Source organism: Phyllostomus hastatus, unplaced genomic scaffold, assembly GCF_019186645.2.
Source record: "Phyllostomus hastatus isolate PE091 unplaced genomic scaffold, TTU_PhHast_1.1 phas_contig_41, whole genome shotgun sequence".
NCBI classification, from domain to species: Eukaryota; Metazoa; Chordata; class Mammalia; order Chiroptera; family Phyllostomidae; genus Phyllostomus; species Phyllostomus hastatus.
In genome coordinates, this window is record NW_025333876.1 from 2,839,037 (window position 1) to 2,861,733 (window position 22,697).

The following is a 22,697-nucleotide window of genomic DNA, read 5'->3' on the forward strand; positions in this document are numbered from 1 at the left end:
GTGTGGAAGTCTGACAATCAAGGAATTGAAATCACTTTCATCCAGATGGGTAGGAGGGGCGGAGAGGTGGAGACACATTGAGAGGCATGAAGATGGGGAGATACGGAATGGGTGGTCCCATTCCCTCATGTGGTAGATAAAAATCAGGAGGGATACCTCGAGAGCGAGGGATCCCAGCCCCAAACCAGACCACCCAGCCCAGAGTTCCAGTGCCAGGAATATAAGTCCCCATAATTTCTGGCTGTAAAAACCAGTGGGGGTTGGGGTAGCAGACGAAACTATGGGATTCCCAGGAGTCTCCTCTTAAAGGGCCTGCCATGGACTTAGGACTTAAGCAGGCTCACTTCCTCTGGGCTTCAGCACCAGTGCAGCACTGGAAGGGTACCAATGGCATATGGGGAGAAATTGAAGTGTCTGACATCAGAGTGAGTGCTAGGGAACAGCTTCCTCTCAGACAAAACTCCAGAGGTCAGGTTGCAGCACTGTCCCCTTTCTGAGACCTCTGCCACACACAGGCACAGAGTGGCAACACCATATCGGAGACTCCATCAGCTTGATTATAACAGGTTGCTCCACTCTGGTGATTACCTAAAGCTCTGCCCCATCCAACTTACTGCTGTGCTTTTGTACAACAGGCCATGCAGCTAAGACAGGGAGTCACAGCAGCTCTACCTGATACATGGGAACAAACACAGAGAAGCTGCCAAAATGAGGAGACAAAGAAATATGGCCCAAATGAAAGTACAGAACAACATTCCAGAAAAGAACTAAAAAAAATGGAGATAAGCAATCTATCAGATGCAGAGATCAAAACAGTGGTTATTAGGATGCTCAAGGAACTCACTGGGTACTTCAACAGCATAAAAAAGACCCAGGAAGAAATGAAAGTTACAGTAAGTGAAATAATGAAAAATTTACAGGGAACCAACAGTGAAGTGGAGGAAGCCAAGAATCAAATCAATGATTTGAAACATAAGGGAAAAAAAATCAGAACAGCAAGAAAAAAAAGAATTCAAAAAAATAAGGATAGGTTAAGGAGCTTCTGGGACAACTTCAAATATACCAACATTCAAATTATAGGGATGCCGGAAGAAGAGAAAGAGCAAGAAATTGAAAAGTTAGTTGAAAAAGTAATAAAAGAAAACTTCTCTAATTTGGTGAAGGAAATAGACATACAGGACCAGGAAGCACAGAGAGTCCCAAACAAGATGGACCCAAAGAGGCCTCCACAACACATCATAATTAAAATGTCAAAGGTTAAAGATGAAGAGGGAATCTTAAAAGCAGAAAAAAAAAGCCGATAGTTACCTACAAAGGAGTTCCTATAAGACTGTCAGCTGATTTCTCAAAAGAAACTTTGCAGGCTAGGAGGGACTGACAAGAAGTATTCAAAGTGATGAAAACCTAAATTACTGTATCCAGCAAAGCTATCATTTAGAATCAAAGGGCAGATAAATTGCTTCCCAGACAAGGTAAAGCTAAAGGAGTTTGTCATCACCAAGCCCTTATTGTATGAAATGTTAAAGGGACTTACTTAAGAAAAAGAAGATCAAAGTGATGAACAATTAAAATGGCAATAAATTCACAAATATCAATAATTGAATCTAAAAAACAAACTAAGCAAACAAGCAGAACAGAAACAGAATCATAGATATGGAGATCATTTGAAAGGTTATTAGTTGGGAGGGGGAAGGAGAAGAATGGGGGAAAAAATTCAGGGATTAGGAAGTACAAATTGTTAGGGACAGAATAGACAGGAGGTGTTAAGAACAGTAAAGGAAATGGGGAAGCCAAGGAACTTATATGCATGACCCATGGAGAGACTGCCGGAAGGAATGGGGGTACTGGGTGGAAGGGGTCAAAAGGGGAAAAATTGGGACAAATGTAATAACATAATAAAATATATTTTTATTTTTATTATATTTTTACAAAATCTGAATGGGCTCAGAATTTGGAACTAGGTGGGGGCCTTATGGCCATGCTCCTTTCCCAGCTCAGGGCCTGGCGTCCAAGCTGAAGGAGGTCAGGCCGTTCTCAGGGAGGGCAGGGCACCTGAGGAAACCAGTGCCCTCTGACCTCTGCCGCTTCCCTGCTGCGTGCTTTCAGGTTGTCTCCTAAGGATACCCCTATTTGGTTTCAAAGCATATGAAGTGGCTGGTAAAGACACTAAGAATATAGGAAGATTTAAAAAAAGAGAGGGAGAGTATCAGGAGGAAGGTAAAATAAAGATTAAAAGGGTGGAACTACAGACATAGTTAATATGCAAAGTTTATTTCATGATTCCCAGGCAGCTGGAAAAAAGGAGGCACAATCAATTACCTGACACACCAGAGCCAGAAGCTCGAAACAAATTAGTTAACTTGGAAGAAGGATGGCCATTTCCAGAACTGAAATCTGAAAGGAGGCCCTCCTAGATGCCTCTCAGCATCATTACTATCTGGGCAATAACGGTTTTGTGGGAGTGTCTCCTACATTGTCTTTTAATGTGGCCCAAAGCCTTCATGGCAAAAAAACACCACAACACCACTCAGTGAAAACAATCCTGCCAGCCGAACAGTGTGGTTCAGGTGATGCGTCCTAAGGTTCTGAACTAACACGGGGATGAACTTCTAGGTGCCCAGGGGAGAGGTGCACTGTGTGGCCTCCAGACACCCTCCCCGGGCACTGGTCTGGACGAGCAGGCTGTCCTCACAGTTTGGTCTTGAGGTTCTGCTCGCTGACGAGGACCCAGCAAGCAGATGTCCGAAGCCTCTGATTGGGAACCAGAGCTCATGAAGATCACTTGTCTGCATCACAAATTCTCCTCCCCTTCTCGGGAGGTGATTCCAGTTCCCTCTCACCCCTGTGCTTTGGCCTGAACCCATTCTGCCTCCCTCCCGAGGGATGTGGAGTGGCCCAGCCAGTTCGGAGAGCTGTGAGGGGCCTTTGGTGAGTGTGATGTGTGGGCCGGCATTGAGACCACTGCACTGGACTGAGTTATAGACGGAGCAGACTGGGAAGGAGGATGGGAACTCTAACTCTGGGCCATGGTCCCTGTTCTCTGGGAGACACAGGCCGGGGCTGCAGTGCCTCGCACTGAAGGCTTAAGGCACTCGTTCAGGCCGCTGGGGCCAGCCTGCTCTGAACTAGCGTAAGACAGTCTGCACAATCCTATGTGAGTATCATTTTAAGGTAAGTTTACACATTTTACTAATGTTAAGATAGGTACAAAAATGTATTTGCCACAGAGGCAGGGGTCACTAGAGAACTCAGTCAGATCCCCACCCCAAGGTGCACGGGCTGTGGCAGAGGCTGGCCTGCTCCCACCTGACCACAGTCAAGCCTAACAGGCCAAGGCTCCTGTATCTTTAGCAATAAACAGATTCTCGGAGGCCACTGGAGGAACATGAACCATAGAAGTTGATGACCTATAAAAGGAAGTCAAAGCAAGAAAGGTTTGAGCTAGAAAAACAAAAAGGGGCCCTGAGGCAGGAGTGCTGGTAAGAGGCCCCAGCTCATCTGCAGCCAGCACCATTTCCCACCGCAGGCCGCTGGGGGGTCTGACCACATGTGAGCAGGGCTCTTCCGGTCCCCAGTGCTGAGACTAGCAAGACAGGCCACCGACAGCTATTGCTATTCTGCATTTTGATTCTTGGTTTCTGATTTCCAGGTTCCATTTCTCTTGACTAAAATTCAATGCAATTATCTTAGCAAACATTGAAGGAAAAGGAAAAAAAAACCCATTAACTGCTTATTCCCATATTGAAAGGCATCTGATTAAATAGGCTCTGGGCAGAAAACCTACACCTGAGCATTAAACAGTTTTACACCACTGAGTAAACAAGTTTAATGCAGTAAAAGGGCACCAGCTGCACCCAACCCAACAGTCCTTGCAACAAGCTGGGGGTGAGGAGCCTATGGGAAGAGCTTCCTGTCGGAGCTGTCGCCCGAGCTCCCAAGCACACGCCACTTCAGGCCACTTCAGGTCTCAGAACCCCAGTTCTGAGAGCTGTACTGTGTGCGTCCTCACCCCCACAGCTTGCAAACGCTTGAGAATGGCTCAAGGTTTGAATTTCGGCCTTCTGAGCCAACATTTCAAAACAGTTGCTTCATACTTTCTATCATTTCTGAAATAAACCCCTAGAACTAAGAAACAATCCTTTCTAAGGGTTGTGTGGGTACCAAGGCGACCTGGGAGAGGGTTATGTGGTTATGTGACTCGAAGGTTTGGTGAGGTTCAAGGAAGCTTTTAGTCCAAAGTCGATACAACTCTGTAGCTGGACAGTTATTCTGGACCAGGAGCTGGGTAAGGATTGGAAATACACTGTGCAGGTCCATAGCACAGTTCTGTGGACTTTGGACTCAGACTGAGTTTGCTGAACTTACTGGCAATGTGGCAGATCGCTTAGATGTTCTATGCTCTTTGGCGTTCTCCGTAAAATGGAGATAATAACAGTACCTACTTTATAGGGTTGTTATGAGCATTAGGAAAATTACCATATATTAAAAGTGCTATAAACAGTGCCTGACACTTTATAAGCACTAAATAAGTATTAAGCATTATTTACTAATGGCTACAATTATTACTATTACTGTTAGTAATAAAGAATTCACTCATGATTTCCACATTATGTGAAAAGCAGAAGGAACTATTTAATTCAGATCACGAGTGGACATATTGGAAAACATTTCTTCTATGGCATGTGGGGTGTATTCCTATCAGTCCTGGGATCTAGGGAGACCAGCCCAAGGGACTGGCTTCTAAATTTGCCTCCTCTACTATTTCGCTGATGGTGGACAAATCACCTCTCTTCTCAGAGGCTTAGTTTCATTATTTATCAAAGTCACATTGTATATCTGCCTGCCTGCTCCTCAAGGTTGCTGGGAACTTCACATGAGACGGTATGGAGGAAAACATTTAGAAAACCGAAAATGTAAAGTAATCTCATTTTAAACCAGATCTCGTAGGGTTTGCCTCTCTCCACCAAGTAAAATGAAGCAAGTAATTACAAACTCTCGATGCACCCTGGCTGGTGTGACACAGTGGATTGAGCGCCAGCCTGAGAAGCAAGGGGTCTCCGGTTTGATTCCCAGTCAGAGCACATGCCTGGGTTGCAGGCCAGGTCCCCAGTAGTGGGTGTGCGAGAGGCAACCACACACTGATGTTTCTCTCCCTTTCTTTCTCCCTCCCTTCCCCTTTAAAAATAAATAAAATATCCCTTGAAAAAAATCTCCCGATGCTTTCAATACTACCAACACTACCACCCCAATGCTGCCCAAGAGCTGATATATCTGTCCCCAGCCTTGCCTCAAGCTCCCTGCATGTTCCTGATGAGGACACCATCATATAAGACTGACAAGAACAGGTCCGCTCTGTCCCCTCTCTCCTCTCTGCACTAAGGCTGCTCCCCTAACTCAGCCTTCACAGGCCTGAGTTTCCTGTCCTCATCCTGCATCTGACCTAGCCTTGTCTCCAGACATGAAGGAAAGAGACCTCGACCTTGCACTTTGGCCAAGCCCCTACTTCCTTCGTTCTCTCTGACTCCTCCTCAAAGGCCATCCCAGGGCTTCTGACAGGACCCACTGTGTGGGCGGGGTGAGGGGGCCGCCTGTCAGTTCAGGAAAGGTGGTGCCGCCCTGGGCAGGCCCATGTCCTTGTCAGCAGCTCAACAAAACTGCAAATGTCATCACATTCCTGCTCAGGACTCAAAATGCAAAACATCCACAAAGCTACAGGAAAAAAGAGCATCCCAGAGAGGCAAGCAAGGACTGAACAATAGAGAAACCTTCACACAGAGCCCGGCTTCTTCCTGGAGTCACGGGGCTGCACAGCAGGAAGCCATCGCAAGAAGCAGCTTCAGACGGCTGCCCAGACAATTCCTAAACTGAGCCTAAAGCAGCCTTATTGCACAAGTAACCTCTGGGGAGCATAATTACTAATTCCATGAGGGAGGTCCCCTCTTCCTTTCCTATACCTCTTCCACTGCATTCCAAACCAACCCTCTCACTGGTCTTCAGTGCGGATAGAGGACTGGTCTTGGTGGCTTCCAGTCCTTCATCCCTGTGGTTGCTTAGTGCATTTGGCTTCCACTTTGTGTGCCAGGACAAGGTCTTTCTTACATTCAGTTCCTGAGTGATCTGCTAGTTTTGCCTTGATTCAGACCAGCACTGAGTTTCTGACTTCAGTTCCCAGCCACAGGTCTTGAAAAGTCATGCCCGTGATCAAGAGAAGAAACAGGTAAGGATGGAGTGAGGACAATGTGCCTCACTTCTGGAAAATACTACCCGTGCAGCTGGACCTCATTGAGGCTAAAACTCAAGGGAACATCCCCTTTCTGAGGTGTCCTGTGGGGACAAGAGCTGTCAGGGTGGGAAAGGAGGAGACCAAGGGCTCACATTTCAGGGGTGGCGTACTCAGGAGCCCTCATCCTCATGCCCTCCTTCAGGCGACTGCAGAAGTCCTCATCCATTTGCACTCCCGGATATGGAGACCCACCTGCACGAGACAATGGGGAAATCACAGGGCACATTATGGCTTCGGGGCACAAAAGACCATGAGGGGTAACTCAGTGTCCGTTTCCTCCCTTTAAAGTGATGGTTTAGTAATAAATTCCCAGTGATTGCAAAGGATCTCCACACACAGCACAATTCATACTGAAGCTCAGCAAAGCCTCACTAGTGACATACCTGTGGTTGGTTGGCCCCGTGGGGCTGGGTGTCTGATGCCCCAGGTCATTCCTGTGGCTACTCCTGTCCGTTTGGTCAGGAGAGAGGGTGTCATCTAAACGGTCCCTTTCCTCTCCCCATGAGGGAATCTAAAGAAATCCCACCTCAAGAGACTCATTCCCTGGGTTAATGACCTTATTTTTAAAAGACCAAGGGACTTGGAATAGGTCAATTGTGGATGACACCTCCGTGAGAATGATTTTAATTCACTACTTTCTTGTAAACTTGGGATCTAGGAAGCCTAGTTGCTATGATGGCCCTAAGGGAAAGGGGGGTCTTGAGCTCCAGGAGTAGGCTGAAGGTAGGGGTTGCCTGTGGACAGGAGTCTGTGGACCAGAGGGTCCCAGAGGGGTCTAGACTTTGCTTTTTGCTAGTTTTACTGTTCAGGATGCCCGTGTGACCTTTCCTTTAGGGATATTCTTGGCTAGAGGTAGTGGTGAACCAGGCCTCCCAGTCCGCTCTGTTTCAGACCTCGAACCTCCTCTATCTCAGCATTTGTTTGTCTGTGCTTTCTAGTGATTACTGCTGGTAGGAAGCAGCTGGGAGGCGTGCAGTGCTGGCACTGTGTCACTTCGGGGCCATTGTGGCCGCCAAGCTGCTTTCAAAGACTGGAAGCAACAGGTGCCTGTCATCGAAAGCAGGGGAATGATTTTCACACATTACAGGAAACCAGGGATGTTACTGCATGATTTTTATTTGCTCTGAAAGGCAAATTTTTGGCAAAGTCCAAAAGACTCTTGGCTAGACCCCACACTTGGGAGGCTTCGGAGCAGCGGTGTGTGTCTGCAAGCAGATGTGGGCTGTGTGCACATCTCTGTGCTTGGGGCCTTCCACATGGTCTCCAGCCACCCACAGTGGATGTGGCTGGAAGCAGAATGAACACAGGCCATGCTCCCATGTGTTCAGCCCACACAAACCAGTGTCCAGGACAGGCTGAGTTAATGTCAGTGGCACTAGAAAGGCCTCTGGTTCCTAACACTGTGGGACCTGTGCTTGTTGGGGCCTTTTCTAGAAAATTCTGAGAAGAGGCATGATGCAGAAAGAGGGGAGGGAAGGGCACTAGGATCGGGGTGTTTGAGGAGTTTAGGAGAAGCGAACAAAGGACAGAAAAAGGAGAAGCCAGACTGGCTGACTGCATGCCTGACTTCAGATTTCATACTGTCTGACGTTGTGTTTGGGTGAGGCAGCGTTACTATCCGGGAGACACAGGCCCACACCATTCCACATCGGAGATTCTGCACGGGCCATGCCTCTGCGGGAATTCAGTTCTCTCAGATGCTGACCTAAAGGTCCTATCTAACCAGAGGACACTCAGCAGACATTTGGTTTGGGTCTTTTTGATTTTTTCCTTCCCCCAAATTTACCTAAGGAGAAGATTTCCCACAGCAGTACTCCGTAAGACCACACGTCACTCTTGGTGCTGTAGATTTTGTCAAAGATGGATTCAGGAGCCATCCATTTCAGAGGAAGTCGAGTCTGGAAGAGGAGAAGGGGGCCTTGAGCAGAACATGCAAACACAGCACATTCAACCCAAGTGCCCCTAGGGTCACCTCCCGGATAACACTTGGCCCAGAAATCATTTCCTAGAGCAGTTACGGTTTTCAAACACAGAGAAACTCTTATAACATGCAGCATTAAACTAAAAGAGAGAGCTGTGTGCTGTACCAACTCCTAGGAAGATAATACATGTTTAGTGAGCCCCTCCTATGTGTCCTGTATGTCTTGACTCTATGACTCTAAAATCATTTTCCCCCAAAACTTCCACTCCACAGCAACCTGGAAAATAGTGCTTTGAATTAGAAGACATCCTGGAAATCCATAAATTCCAGGAAGTTTTCTTAGGAAGGACGATTTTGAAAGGCATTCTCATGCAAAACGACAGAATTTTAAAAGTCATTGAATGGGGGTAGTGGGCAAAGACATTGGGAAGAAAGAAGGTGAGAGGCAGTATTTAGGAGACCATGTGGCTGATTTTCAAGTGTGCAGACAAATTTTTGTTCTCCTCTAGGTCGCAGGAATCCCAGTGCGCTAGGCCTTGCCCTTTAGATGGATGGGAATTGACTGGAAGCAGGGGACAATGGAGAGACAGAGGACAATATGACAGGAGGGTCAGGGAGAGAGTGGCTAAAAGAGATGCAGATGAACAGAAGAGACGCACAGGTAGCTGCCACCTCTGCATACCAGGGCTCCCCAGGAAAGTATGTTGATTTTTTTCTTTTATAAAAAGAGACGTGAAGCACTAGTTCTCCAAGTAGAGTCCTGGGGACCGACTGTGTCAGCAGCATCTAACATTTTTTAGAAAGGCAGACTCTCAGGTCCCACCCAAGACTTCCTAAATGAGAAGTCCTGGGGTTGGGGCCCAGCAAAAGTGTAGTTCCACAAGCCCCTCAGGGGGTCTGTGTGCTCACTGAAGTCTGAGAAGCAGTACTGCAGAGTGACCAGCAGAGCCCAGACTCAGGCTCAGACTCGCAGGGTACCAGCGGAGGAGGGAGGACACAGGAGGTCATTTACAAAAGTGAAACATAACACTATGTCCACAAACAAGTAGGGAAGCCAGTGTGAGCCAGCAGGGCGATGCTGGGGTGGAAGGCAGGGGTGGGGGTGGGATGGGACACACAGCTTCCTCCACAGCAAGATAATAACCAGTACCTCCCCCACCCTTTCCTGAGATGCATACACCTGCTGAATCAATCACCCGGGTTTATTTGAGGGAAAGAGTCCAGGCTGTTCTTTCCAGTGGTTCTGAAAACTCCCACAGGAGTCAAAGGGAGGAGCCCAGGGTCCTGCTAAACACTTCTCAGGTTAGCATGCTCGGTCAGCACTGCCCGGAGGACAGGGACTGGGCGGGGGTCAGGAGGAACGGGACCGGAGACGGCGGTCTCTCTGGCGGGACACAGCCCATCTGGACTGCTTGTCTCCCCGGAAAGCACACAGCAGCTTTCAGGGGCCACTGTTGAGGAAGTGTCAACATTTACCAAGGGCTTTGGTCTGTGGTTTAAAAATGATAGGGTAGAAAAGAGTCAAATAAACATCAAACTGACTTACATCTCCTTTTCTCACATAATCGGGGTTCTTATAAATATCCCGGGCAAGGCCAAAATCACAAATCTTCACCACGTTGTTCTCAGATAAAAGAATATTTCGCGCTGCCAGGTCCCGATGAATGCACTATAATAAAGCAGTTGCATAATCAGTGTGTTTCCTCAATCTAACTGACTAATTTCCTGCAGCTTGTCAGTGTCATTCTTCTTCTTCTTTTGAGGATCTGTGACATGCCGGAAGCAACCCCTAGTGCTCACGGAGTCACCGTAAACATGGAGGGCCTCTTCATAAATAGTGGCCCCCGGAGACCCTGGAGCCAAGGCAAGGCCTGACTCGGCTCTGTTGCCGTTTAGCAGCACAGCATCCTGGTCAATGCAGTTGCAACCTCATTCTTTCAGTGAGCAAAGCGTGCCCCCAGCCTTTGTACCTAAGCTGTAGCAATCGGACAGTGATCCAGCTGCAGAGCCGGTCAGACTCACGGGCCCTCCCGGGAAGTGCTGTGTGCTGCGGCTCTGGCCAGTGTTGCGAAGACACTGGAGGGCAATGTGGAGAATGGAGGCCAAGACTGTCCGGTGGGATTTTTCCCTGGAGTTAAGTTCTACCCCTTGGTATCTAAGACTCAGTGTTCTCATAATTCTTCACTCCAATCAGGACAAACTCAGGCATTTTTCCTGATGTCTACTTTATATTTAAGGACATAAGCATAAGCAAATACTAAGAGAAGTGGATTTATAGCAAACATATGTTTGTCCATGTGAGTGTCCACGTGCCCAGGCCTGGCAAGAACAACAGTGAAGAGCAAGACTGACCTTTCTTGAAGACAAAAACTCCATGCCTCTAGCCACTTGAAAACTGTAAGAAATCAGGTCTTCCATAGTTAGGGGCTGCTTGTAGAAACCCTCGGAATCTGGAAAGCATTAAAACCACAGCAGTCTGTAATGGTGCTTGCTATTCCGCCAAATCCCAGCTCACTGAAACAATGTTAGTAAAACATAAAACAAACCAACAAGTGGATCAGAGTTCATTTTCAAGAGCATTGGAGTTTCGGTACAAATAGCAGAGATTTTTCCAGGCCTCTGGCCTATTTTACCAAAGCGTAGGGGTCTGTTAAGACAGAAAGGCTTGAGGGGAGACAATTATACAGAGTTCCCTGTCCAAATTAGTAACTCTGTAAATAATCTTAATTCAAATCTTATCTCCTCAGGACATTACCCTTCAAGTCTCCCACGGATGTTTATTAGGGTGATAAATAAGAAAAAAATTTCAGAGATGCGCAGTATGTTGTAAAAATATCTCGGACTGTAAGACAGGAAGGAATTATTAATACCTACCCTCCTCTTCCTCAACATCACTTAGACTTTTATCTTCTTGAAACCCGGAGCTTGCGAAGCTCTCGCTGCTGGCGACACTATCTAGTCTCTGTTTCTTGCCTTGCTCCAAGTCTGGCTCCATGTTTTCTTTTTTAGGCTCCACGTGTAATGCTGCATCCTTTGCACAGAACAAGAAGGACACAGATGAAAGGGAGCTCCAGACTGAAATGGGGAAGACAGTCCATCAAGATGGCCACTGCCCGAGTGGGGAGAAGGTCGTTCTGTACAAGGGAGAGTGAGTGAGCAGCCAGGGCCCTGTGGTGGCCAGGCACCTGCCTGCTCCTGGGGTCGTGAGTCTAATACCGCTCTTGACCGGGCTTCTAGACAGCATCTTAGGTAGGATGAAGGGGTATTAATGTCAGCTGGAACTCACTGACAGCTTACTCAGTGTGAGACAGAATATTAAGAATTTTAGGTATATGTTCTCATTTCATCTTTGCAACAATTCTGTAAGATAGTTCTTGCTTATACACTTAAAAATAGGTACAGAGAAGTCAAGTAACCAAAGTCATATGCAACTATTAAATGGCAAAGCTTGAACTCAGGTTCAGCCATCTGTAGCCTGTACCCTTAACCACATTTCCCTACTACGTACCATCTTGTTAAAGATGGTTTGGATGATAGGAAAGGGTCCCCAGTGAATTTGGGGCTTTACTTTGTAATCCCTGTGAGGAGGAATAGGAGAGGGCTATAGTTACCAGTTTCTCTGGTTTCCTTAGGAAAGGAGGGCATATGAACTTTTTTCCCCTCCAGTGAAAACGAAGATACAGTTTGACCCCAGCAGGGGCAGAGCAGGCCCTTCATCCTGGACTGAGTGTCCGTCCAGGCCCTGGTATACAGTCTGGCTCTGCCATTCAGCATGTGATCTTGGGCAAATCACCTTACTTTTCTGGGTTTCCTTTTCCTCATCTGAAAAGCTCTATCATCTCATTGTGTTTTGACTCACAGAAAAGGAGCTGTTGCTCTGGGTGTTCCTTTGGGACCAGGAAAAATTTTTACCACATTTAGTAATTCATCTAGTAACTGCGAAGATGACAGAAATTTAGCACTCCCAGTGGCCTCGTGATGGGACCATGCACTTAAGCTCAGTTCTGCTAGATGACCAGACTGAAATAGGGCCTAGAGGGACTGGGGTTCCGTGGTGCCCCATGACCCCTCAGTGCCATGTGGCAGTGCTAGGTTCCTTGGCTTTTCCTAGAAATGTCACAAAGTAGGAGTGATCCCTCCACTAGAGGGCACAGTGGGAGCAAGCACAGGACAGAAGAGGGAGCTGCGGGACGGGTGGCGACTGGCAATGCAAGATTGGCGACGGACGGTGTCAGGCTCCTTCCCCCGAAAAGAGACCTTCTGGTGCTACAGGAGGGGAGGCAGGCCTCGAGTGCACACCCACTGCCACCCCAGCTGACCCACCTGAGAGCTGGTAAAGAATATAAGCTTTTGTTATCGTCTCCCCGAGGCAGTTAGATTTGATTCCGCTCAGCTGGGGACTGGACTTTTATTTTTTATGAGACCCTCTCCAGGATAGAAGGCAGCGGAGGAAGCGTGCTGACGAGGGTGTCGGGGAGGAAAGTGCTGGGCAGGCCCACTCGCAGCAGCTCGGGACTGTGACAGCGTTCTCTGGGCGGCCTTCTGCACTTTCCCAGAAGTCTCAGCGGAGCATGTCTCCAAGCTCACAGCTCAAGCCTCCTCACCCTCTTCCTGACTCTCAATCAATGGTATATTCAGCTTTGCTTATTGTTAAATAAAGGTTGATTTACTGAACTTTTGGGACTCTGTCAGAATACAGTGATTTATTTGGAAAATAAAATATCCCATTTCTATTTTGCCTTTTGGCTTTTCCTTCACCTTCTCTTTATATTCCTTTACGTTCCAAACATGAAATACAGCCATGTGTTTTCCACGAAAACCCTAGGCTCCGCCAACAGGGTGGTGGATCATTAAATATAGCCAGAGAAGGAAGCAAACTCTTCAAAACAAAGGACGCATGAACCCAAACGTTCCATCCTGCCCTGATCCCTAGGGTATTCTGCTGGCTTAGTTCTTCCTGAAGCCAGTCCAGGATTTCAGGGACTGAGGGGAGTCTGAACTGCTCCTAGCCCAGGGCACCTCTTTCCGCTTTTTCTTATGTTTTCCCCTCCTTACCCAGCGTCACGCACAGAAAAGGCATTAGAAGGGGAGAGAAGAGAGCTGGGTTCTTTCTCCCCAACTTCATCACTTGGTAGGTATCTGTTCGTAAGTCAATCACTTGACTTTTCTGGGTACATCTGAAATGTAAGAGTGTGAACTAGCTGATCACAAAGATCCCTTTCAGCTTTAACATTCTAATTATGAGAGGGCATGGTTTAAAATGTGAGAAAACATGTTTTTGCATATATGCTGTCTGTCAAGTAGAACACTTGAAATCTTCGGCTGGGCCAAAGTTTAGGAGATGAGAGATTGGGCCGGCTGTCCTTATGTGTATGCCACATCACGCCTCTTGCCCGTGCGCCAGGGATGGGCAGCATTCATGGATGCTAGACACTTAATCTATAATACAAATCATACAGGCCAGTGGCATTAAGTTGAATCCACTCAACCTTTCTATCTCAGTGGGTCAGTGCTGGTGATGATGATAGTGAACATTCACTGAGCACTTAACTGTATTCAATTCTCCCAACAATCCCGTGAGCTGGGTTTTGTCATTACTTCCATTTACTAAGTGAGAAACTGAAACTTAGAGAGACGGAGTAACTTGCTCAAGGCCCCAGACCTCGTGAGTGGTAGAAATAGGATTCAAACACAGGCAGTCTTGTTCTAGAGTCTGGGTGCTTAGCCACCATGCTACATGGACTCATCACCTATATTGCTCATTATCAGTTCATAGTGTTGAGCCATCGTCTCCTGAGCTTCTCCAGACCAGAGAAGGATGTCCATTGGTGGGGTGGGCCACACTGGCACAGTTTTATCACACTCTTTTCTCCTCCACTCAATAATCTCTTTTAAACTTGGTTTGCCCTTAGGACGCAGGCCCGAGTGCTTCTTTTATTTTAGTGGATAAGGCTGGTTCAGTGTGCGTGTAGGGGTGATAGGGGTGTGAAGGTGTGGGGAAGTGGGAGAAAGGGGAGCAGGAAGGAAAGAACATGTTTTCTTGGGACTCATCATTGGTCTATTGTAGACTGTAAAGTCACTCAGGTGATTGAGTCCTTAATTTCTCTAGTATAATAAACTGAGACAATTACACTTGCTATCATCTTTTAAAAGACAAGTAAATAAGTGGTTTGTGTCTGCCTGTGTGTATCTGGGGAGGGAGAGGAAGAGGGAGCAGAAGAGAGAGAGAGAGAGAGAGAGAGAGTTATCAAGATGATTTCATAGGTATTTAGATAGATGGCCAGTAAATTTTAACCCCAAATTATCACTGCACACTGGGACCAAATATTCTCTGTGCTGCCCACCAAAACAGTATGATGTGTTAGGGTGGGAGGACTATTTGAAAAAGGAGGGAGAAACAGACACTGAATTTTAAACGTAGTCATTAATGGAAAAATACGGATTTCTCTTGCTTTATACTGTTACAGCCTAAATGGAAAGTCATTGCTATCTTAACCTCCAACCCCTAAATTCCTTACCTTGTTGAGAAAGAATAAGTCTCGTTTGCTCTTGAGGTAGTTGGACAGATTTCCATATTTGCAGTACTCAACAATCACCATGAGAGGACCTGCAACCGAAACAACACAAGCTCAGCCACACCAAGCCGGCCAGCTGTGTGCCAGCCTTCAGTGGGCCTGAGAAACCTCAGACCGACTTGCCTTTATATTCGTGGGGTCTAGAGATGCGACTTAGGGTGGGAATTTTTTTTCAATTAAAAAATACCAAAAGGGTGAGAGGGGGGTGCAGGGCGGAGGAAAATAAAGGGGAAGAAAAAAAATGGGACAACTATAATAGCATAATCAATAAACTATACTTAAAAAATACAAAAAGAATAGGAGACAATTGGGGATTGGGGCTGGGGGAGAAACAGAAAAAAAATAATAAAAGAGGAAAAAGAAGGAACTTTGAGGAGAGGAGGTCCCAAACCAGGGCTCTACCTGTAACAACCAGCCACCTCCTCTGCTTGTTTGCAGGACCCTAGCGAGTGCAGGGGCCTCAGACACTGTCACACCAACCCCAGGACTGTCAAGCAGCCCCTTCCTTCTGTTGTGAAAAGAGTCTGGTTCCGCCTGCCCTGTCTGTGCCCCTCGCACAGCCGCTGGGGGTGTCTGCACAGCCTTTGCCTTGGGGCTTGTAAGAAAGGCTGAAGCAGGGGCCATCAGACTTTTTTGTAAAGGACCAGATAGTAAATATTTTAGGCTTCGTAGGCCATAAAGCTCCTCAGTTATGCCTTTGCAGTGTGAAAGCAGCCATAGCCAACAATACTACCAATTGAAAGACTGTGCTTCAATAAAATTTTATGAACACATGAATTTGAATTTCATATAATTCTCACATCACAAAATATGATTCTTTTGAGTTTTCCCCTCAACCATTTAAAATGGTCAAATTAAGCTCACAGGCTAGACCCATGGTTTGCCAACGACTTCTGGTTGAAAGAAAGCAAAAGAGTCACCAGGACTGTGCTGGTTTAAAAGTGTACATGACAAACCCTGACAGCACCTCCTCTTTCCCTCTGGTTACAGAACAGGAAGTTGCTTCCACAGGTCGTCTGTCTCCCCACCACCTAGGAGAATTCTCTGCCTCTCGGCTGCCTGCCAGGGGTCCAGCAATCCTTGCACTCAGGAGGGGCTTCCATCCTGAAGCCGGCTACTTGGAGCTCAGAGACACAGGCAGAGGCAGGTTCTCTACTTAGCCGTGGTCAGCTTTGATGGTGACTTTGAAGGAGGGTGACCAGAGCCAGGGTAAATGCATAGAAAGAGCTTATAATTTGTCGATACTTGAGGATGACAGAAAAGCAGGCGGGCTGTTTGTGTCCCTAGGACTCCCTAGTTCTGGCCTCCCCAGTGCGCAGCTGCTCCTTCTACCCGCTGTGACTTCCAGACGGCAGGTCTTTCCCAGCTGTCCTTCACCGCTCCTGCCCTTGTTGAGCTTGGAAAACATTTCTATGCACAGGGGCCTTATACCTTTCCTTCTGGCTCAAGCAGCGATCACAGCCAAGCAGTAACCTTGCCATAAGGGAAGATAGAAAGGTGTTCAAGAACGTTCATTCCTTTAGGTGAAGCTTCAAGGAGTATGCGTGCGACCTTCTATGCATTTACTTTAGCTCTGGTCACACTCCTTCAAAGTCACCATCAAATAAAAAATGCCCTCCACTTGACCCTGAGCCTGTGGAAGGTGATCTACAAGATGGTCCTCTTCGGGACCTTTAAGTTAACTGTACAGAGAAGGCATTTCTAGGATGGGGACCTCCTTTTATAGGTGACAAACTGTTTCCTCTGGACCTATTGAAAGGCCATTTTCCGGCAGGCGATGAGCGACAGGGGTGGGGAGAAAGAGCTGCATGTTGGAGAACTCTATCTTAGCATGTGAATGGGGAGATGAAGCATTTACCTCCTTGCTTGGTACAGGCTCCTAGCAGGTTGACTACATTCAGGTGGTGGCCAATGTGAGTCAAGATCTTGAGCTCAGTCATCAGAGCTTTGTACTCGCTGGCTGTGGCCCCCTCTGTGTGAGAAGCAAGGAAGAGTCAAGGTTGAGGGACAATGGGACTCTTTCCACCGGAGGTGGCATCCCTGTCCTCCATGTTTGTCAGTGCTCAAACTGTTGCTTCATTAACTCCCCCGCATTCTGCAGAAAGGCCAAGTCCCAGGACTGTTTTCGCTACTCCCACTCTCCTGAGCCAACATCCTTTTGGCTGCAGTAAGGCCCAGAGCAGTGTTGGGGTAGTCACTGCACATTTCCTCTTTGTGGACCCAGTCCTGCTCAGGAATGCGCTGACTCAGAGCAGGGAGCCTGTGGAAGCGCCTTCCAGGCTTCCCTCCTTCCGAACCTTCCTTCCGGGAAGGGGTGTGGCCACAGCTCACCTCCTTTTCTTAATTTTCCCTGCTTTGAGGAATTACAAAGAGAGAGCACAAGAACCTGCAACAGCAGAATGGCCATTTCTGCAAACATCTTTTCCACGTGTTATTTTCTCCCTCTATATAATCTTTTCTGCTTTGGAAAAGCAGAAAAGTTTTATTCTCAGAGATAAAGAACATCAGTTTAAGAATTAGCAGAGTCTAAAGCCTAAATTAACTTCTGTCTCTTTTTATTGGTTAATTTCTAAGGTATTTAAATACCTTAGAGTTTACTTTTAGAAATAAAAAGTCATATAATCTTACTGTAAAATATTTCAATGGTATGATGTTTATAGAGTAAAAAGTGAAAGCTGGTCCAGCCCACTTAACTTTTTAAAAGTAGCCACTGTTCATCTTTTGGGATTTCAGACCTTTGCATGCTTTTATAAACCTATCTATCTATCTATCTATCTATCTATCTATCTATCTATCCATCCATCTACCCAATCAAATGTCATTTTTATTTACATGAATGGGATTGTATATATATTTAAATATATATATATATATATACATATATTTAAAATTTGCCTTTCCTCCTTCTTAATATATCAGAGGTTCTTTCCACTTTTTAAAGTTGGTTTATGACATTCCTAACATTTAGACTATCCACAGTTTTGGGGGTTTTTTTTTGCCATTACAGATAATGCTGTAATAGGCAGCCTGTGTGTAGCCTTTGTACACATGTGTATTTCTGTAAGATGGTCCTAGAATAGGTCAAAGGGTATGCATTTAACATTGTGGTAGATACTGACATGGTATTTCATAAGCACAAATCATTTTTCATAATAATTAGATAAACTTTGGAAGCCTCCCAGTGAAGTTGGGAGTGGCTCACAGAAAATGCTCAACAAATATTTATTAGATAAATAAACAACATGGTTACTCTTCTCAGACATGGGCATAATGCCCCAAAAGGTTAAACGTTTTGCTCAAGGGCATTTTGAAAAAGCTTCTGGCTCATGGCCTTTGTTTGACATTCTGCCTTTTCAGTTTCTCCTAGAAACAGATGGCCAACCAATTTAACAAGAGAGCTGAATGAAAATAGTTTTTAGGAATTTTATATAGTGGATGATTTGGCAGTCTTTTTCAACCAAAGCTGATGGCTTAACAAAAAAGTATTTATAAAGATAGTACACATACCATTTCTGTCTTATATAGAGTCGATTCTTTGGGCCTTTAAAAAAAGTCTCAGGTCAGAATTTCCCTCCTCAGGCTCATCATTCCCTCCGTGCGTTTATTTGTACCCCTTTAACACAGCCTATGCGCCTGTCTCAGAGGGTGGGATTAAGCAGGGAAATGGGACCAGCTGAGGAAGCAGATGCTTCCAGATTAAGTTTGAACAGGCAGGATCATCTTCAGGGTTTTGGAGCAACAGGCATTTCCAGGAAGCACTGCTCTCAAAGCTAAAAGACTTGCACTCAAACCCTTACTTCTACACTGGGGAGCTGCGTGGCCTTGCAGAGACGGTTTAACCTTTCTGGGCCATATTTCTTCATCTGGGGACCAGGACAATAGTATCTACCTCACAAGGCTGTAGAGGGAAAATTAAGAAAATGGCGATTTCAAGTGGTTCACCCTAACATACTAAAGCACCTAGTCTGGTGCTTTCTCACACAGAAAACATGTTGATGCCTCTTCTCTTCAGAATCTGGGCTGGGGGTGTACAGGGTGGGGTGTTGGAATGTAAGTATTCTCATGGAAATCCTTCCATCGCCTGGGTCTTCCGCCTTAAACAAAAGTCCTGACTTGTGGGTGCAAAACCTCTTTCTTGGCTACTTTCAGAGTAGAACTGTCAGGTTCTTTGTATAGTTTTATCAAAGCTTTCCTTCCAAAAGGACAGCCTTTTGAGGTGGAAAATACCATTACACGACACTGTGGTGGTGATGGTGTCAGGGCGGGAAGAAGATGAAGAGCCTTGAGGTCTCCTCAAGCAAATGGCCCTTTTTCTCCTGGAGGCTTTTGCTGGGAACCTGCTTAGCTGGGTGCATGGCTTCCAGCGCCTCAGAATCCCCTAGCAATATCTTGGAGACTCTGGAAAGCTGAAAACTGCCCTTTGGGTTTTCAGTCTGTTTCTTTTGATTTGGGGACTTTAAAATGCACTGAAGTAACATGAAAATTCCACCATAAATAAGGAAGTGAACATTTTCTGAACTTCAAAGGACCCATGAGTCTTTGATTCGTTTGGTCTACATAATTTTCACTTTCGATAGGCCTTGTGGTGGTGGTCATATCTCTGGATTTGGCTCTGCCCCCCAGCACTTCACACTAGAAAGATAATTAGTTGTTGTTGTTGTTATTTTCTAAAGAGAAGATGTTTTATGGCTGGGACTTGACAGTATAAAATAGTTTAGGGTTTTGATCATTTCAGTTGTTTTAGTTTCATAGTTTTACTTTATAGTTAGGCTAAGCCTTTGGGATTTATTATGTACAGTTAAGTTTCCATTATAATGTCATAATGGGTCATTTCAAAAGTTTGAACCCATGGTTCCCATGGGCTTAAGTCCCTGATAGTCTAGAGCCCGAGATGTGTTAGGAGAACTATCTTCGAGGTGACAGAAATCATTTTCCCATAGACCACGCTGATTGTTTCATTAACAAGATGTATTCTGAACTCTCACTGTCCTAATCTTAGACTCCTGAAGTAAAGGGAGTCCCAGCAGTAGAAGAAAGTTATGTGGCCAGAGCAGAAACAGCTTGAATCTGTTTCTAGGCTACACCCAACTTATCTCAACATGTAGGAAATGTAATGGGTCAGTTGAAAGCCAAACCACAGTGTCCTTACCTTTCAGCATTTTTACAGCCACAGTCCGGCACGTGGGTGATTTCTTAATGCCAAATGCAGATGCTTGTACCACTTTTCCAAAAGCCCCTCTTCCAAGTGATTTGCCTACAATAAAAATGATAACACTGATTTGTATGCCAAGCCAGTAGAGTGAGTTGAACTCTTTTTCAGGAAGGAAGTGCCATTTTTTCCTATGGGGGCATGTGAGGCATGTAGTTTTGAATGGGATCTCCAACGAGCTGACCCCAAAAGAGTCAAAGTAAGGGTCATATTTCTGAAGTATCTTCTTTCCGACTCTTTACTCTGTATCCACGACACCCTCATTCTTCACAGCTGTGCCAGGCCCCTAGCAGACCAGCACACTTTGGTGCAAGTGGATGGCCAGTTTCCTTTTCACAAAATCCTCCTGGAAGGGGGAGGCCACCAAATCCTGAGTAGTCTCTTCCATTGCTAATAACATTATTAATAAGAATATTTCCCTGTGTTTAATATAGGCCCATTTTCTTGCCACTTAAGGTCATTTCTTTTGATCTGTTTTCAGCAGAAAGTAAGAAATTGAGAATGTAAGTTATTGCTATTGGTGATAATAATGCTTCATAGATTAAAAATAATAATAACCATCAAGTCATTTCTCTGACTTCCTTGCCAGGCAAAATAGCCCCAGTATTTCTACCGTGTCTTCACATGATGATTATAAGTCTTCCTGGTTCAGCACATCAGTCTATCGGCCACTGGCAGTAATTGTTTCAACCGCAGGGAGGTGGTTGCCATGCCATAACGAAGCAAGGTTTCTTTCGTGGCACCCGTTATGTAATGCTACAACTGTTTGCAGGCTTCTTTCCTCACCCTTGCAGGAGACAACTTGACTGAGAGGAGCAAGGATCACATCTGAATCTTCCAGAACCTACTGCAGTGCCTGGTGCATAGAAGGGCCCATGAGATAGAGACCTTGAGCGTGATGTTCTGTGAGGAGGGCATCCTCTGGGCAGCCTTAGCTACCTTTTGTAAGGAAGTCCCCTGGGACTTCCTTTTGGCTCACCAGGAAATAGGGAGCTAAGTAGAACCTAGAGCAACATTTCACCTCAAGCATGATACGGCAAAAGGAGTGAGCCAAGAAGTCACTCCTCTTGGTTCTTCTGCGGGGGAAAAGCCAACAAAATGCCTCTGGTCAAATGTTAAGTCCCGGTAGTTACGAGTGTTGATTTAATACAACACCTGCTCTCCCAAGCAAGTCCTCTTTCTCAGACTGTTCTGATAAGGCCTCAGTTAGTTAGCTGTCTTCCCTCCCTCCCTCCCTCTGTCCCTTCCTTCCTTCCTCAGTCCCTCATACTCCAGTTCCTTCCCCCAAAGGACACTGTTTTTTAAGATTTTTAAAAGTTTATAATGAAGCTTTTCTGCCACTTCACCATATTAGAATCTTTATACTTTTACTGCACAATTTCTCAGTAACAAAGATGTCCTTACCCTGCCTCTGTCTAGTGTCTTCCATTACCAACCACCCTAGGCATCCAGGTCGGACACACAAAGAGCTCAGCTACCAAGGCAATCATATGAGCCTCCTTACAGCAGTCTCTGCATCTACCTCACAGGGAATCACGCTGCCTTAGGAAGGCAGCACTGATGGGATCACATGCTTTGCCTCTGGTCACACACACACCTGAGTGACTGATGAAGATCATTCCTCTCAGAGCACACACCATGGCCTGGGATGTAGTCAGTGCTTCCTTCTTCAGATAAAATTGTCTGAGATACAGACCAACAGGGGGACTGTTAGTTTACACAGAAGAACCTCCAGAGGTGGAGATCATGTATGGGGAGAGCACTGGCAGATCCCTCCTTCAGACTTGTAAAAATTGCTGCATTTGATCTCAGGTTTATTCCTTGTTTTTGTTTTTTTGGTTGTTTTTTTTTAGGGTAAAAGAACAACATTTTCTTTTTGAAGTGCCTCCTTCTACCATCTAGTATGAAAAGTGTCCTGAGTCTGAGAAGTAGTAAGACTATCTCTGTCTCAGGACACCTCCCCACACGCTACAAAGACTCTTGCTTGTTTGGGGCAGATGGAGTCCTTTTCCTTCCACACGCCAGCCCCCGTGCATTCCCTTTGTAGCCACCACAGGACCTTTGTTTTAACCAGCACTTGGAGACTTTGTTTCTGTCAGTGAGAATCAATTCATTTTCACTTGGCTTCCTTCAGTCTTTCCCTTTTTTCTCTTAGAAGCTGACTGCTGCCTCGCAGAACAGCATGAAGCTATCGTGGGCTCCTTAACCTTCTGGAGTCCTGCACCGGAGTCCTTTGGCAGACCCACAGCTCCAGTGCCAGTGGCGCCTAGTCACACTGGACTGGAACTGCCTGATCCTCCTTTTCATTTAAAGTCTTCCTTGGTGTTACCCAAATGCCACTAGCTAGTTTGGAAAAGTGCTAGGTCATTTTCATACAATGAAACGATATTGGAATTTCTCCCAAGAATGACTGGCCAGGGTCCCTGGGAAGATCTGGGGACCCGGTGTGGCAGCATGGGGCTCGGCCCCTCTCTGGCACCCACGGCCGGCAGCATCAGCCCAGGCAGCATCCAACTGCCAAAATCCAGACTGCCTGTGTTGTTTCCGATATTTGCTAATTCTGGCTTTATTTTCCAATAGAAAGGGGCAGTGTCAGACATTTATAAATTTATAGGAAGGCAATTTTCTCTGAGGTTTAGGGAGGAATCACTAACAAAATAGATTTCTTTTGTTACTGGACTTTAGGAATTTCAATGGTAGCAACACCTT

The 22,697-nt window shown here is 46.0% G+C and overlaps 1 protein-coding gene across 1 annotated transcript in view; it reads right to left on the minus strand.

Moving 5' to 3' along the window:
- Positions 1 to 22,697, minus strand: part of FLT1 (fms related receptor tyrosine kinase 1) — a 188,434-nt gene that overhangs the window by 14,023 nt on the left and 151,714 nt on the right. The window contains exons 18-25 of the mRNA XM_045844753.1: positions 19,929 to 20,033; positions 16,638 to 16,751; positions 14,723 to 14,811; positions 11,079 to 11,235; positions 10,557 to 10,654; positions 9,751 to 9,873; positions 8,070 to 8,181; positions 6,376 to 6,475 (exon numbers count right to left, since the gene is read on the minus strand). Coding sequence (XP_045700709.1) covers positions 6,376 to 6,475; positions 8,070 to 8,181; positions 9,751 to 9,873; positions 10,557 to 10,654; positions 11,079 to 11,235; positions 14,723 to 14,811; positions 16,638 to 16,751; positions 19,929 to 20,033 — 898 coding nt within the window. The remainder of the gene's footprint in view (positions 1 to 6,375; positions 6,476 to 8,069; positions 8,182 to 9,750; positions 9,874 to 10,556; positions 10,655 to 11,078; positions 11,236 to 14,722; positions 14,812 to 16,637; positions 16,752 to 19,928; positions 20,034 to 22,697) is intronic.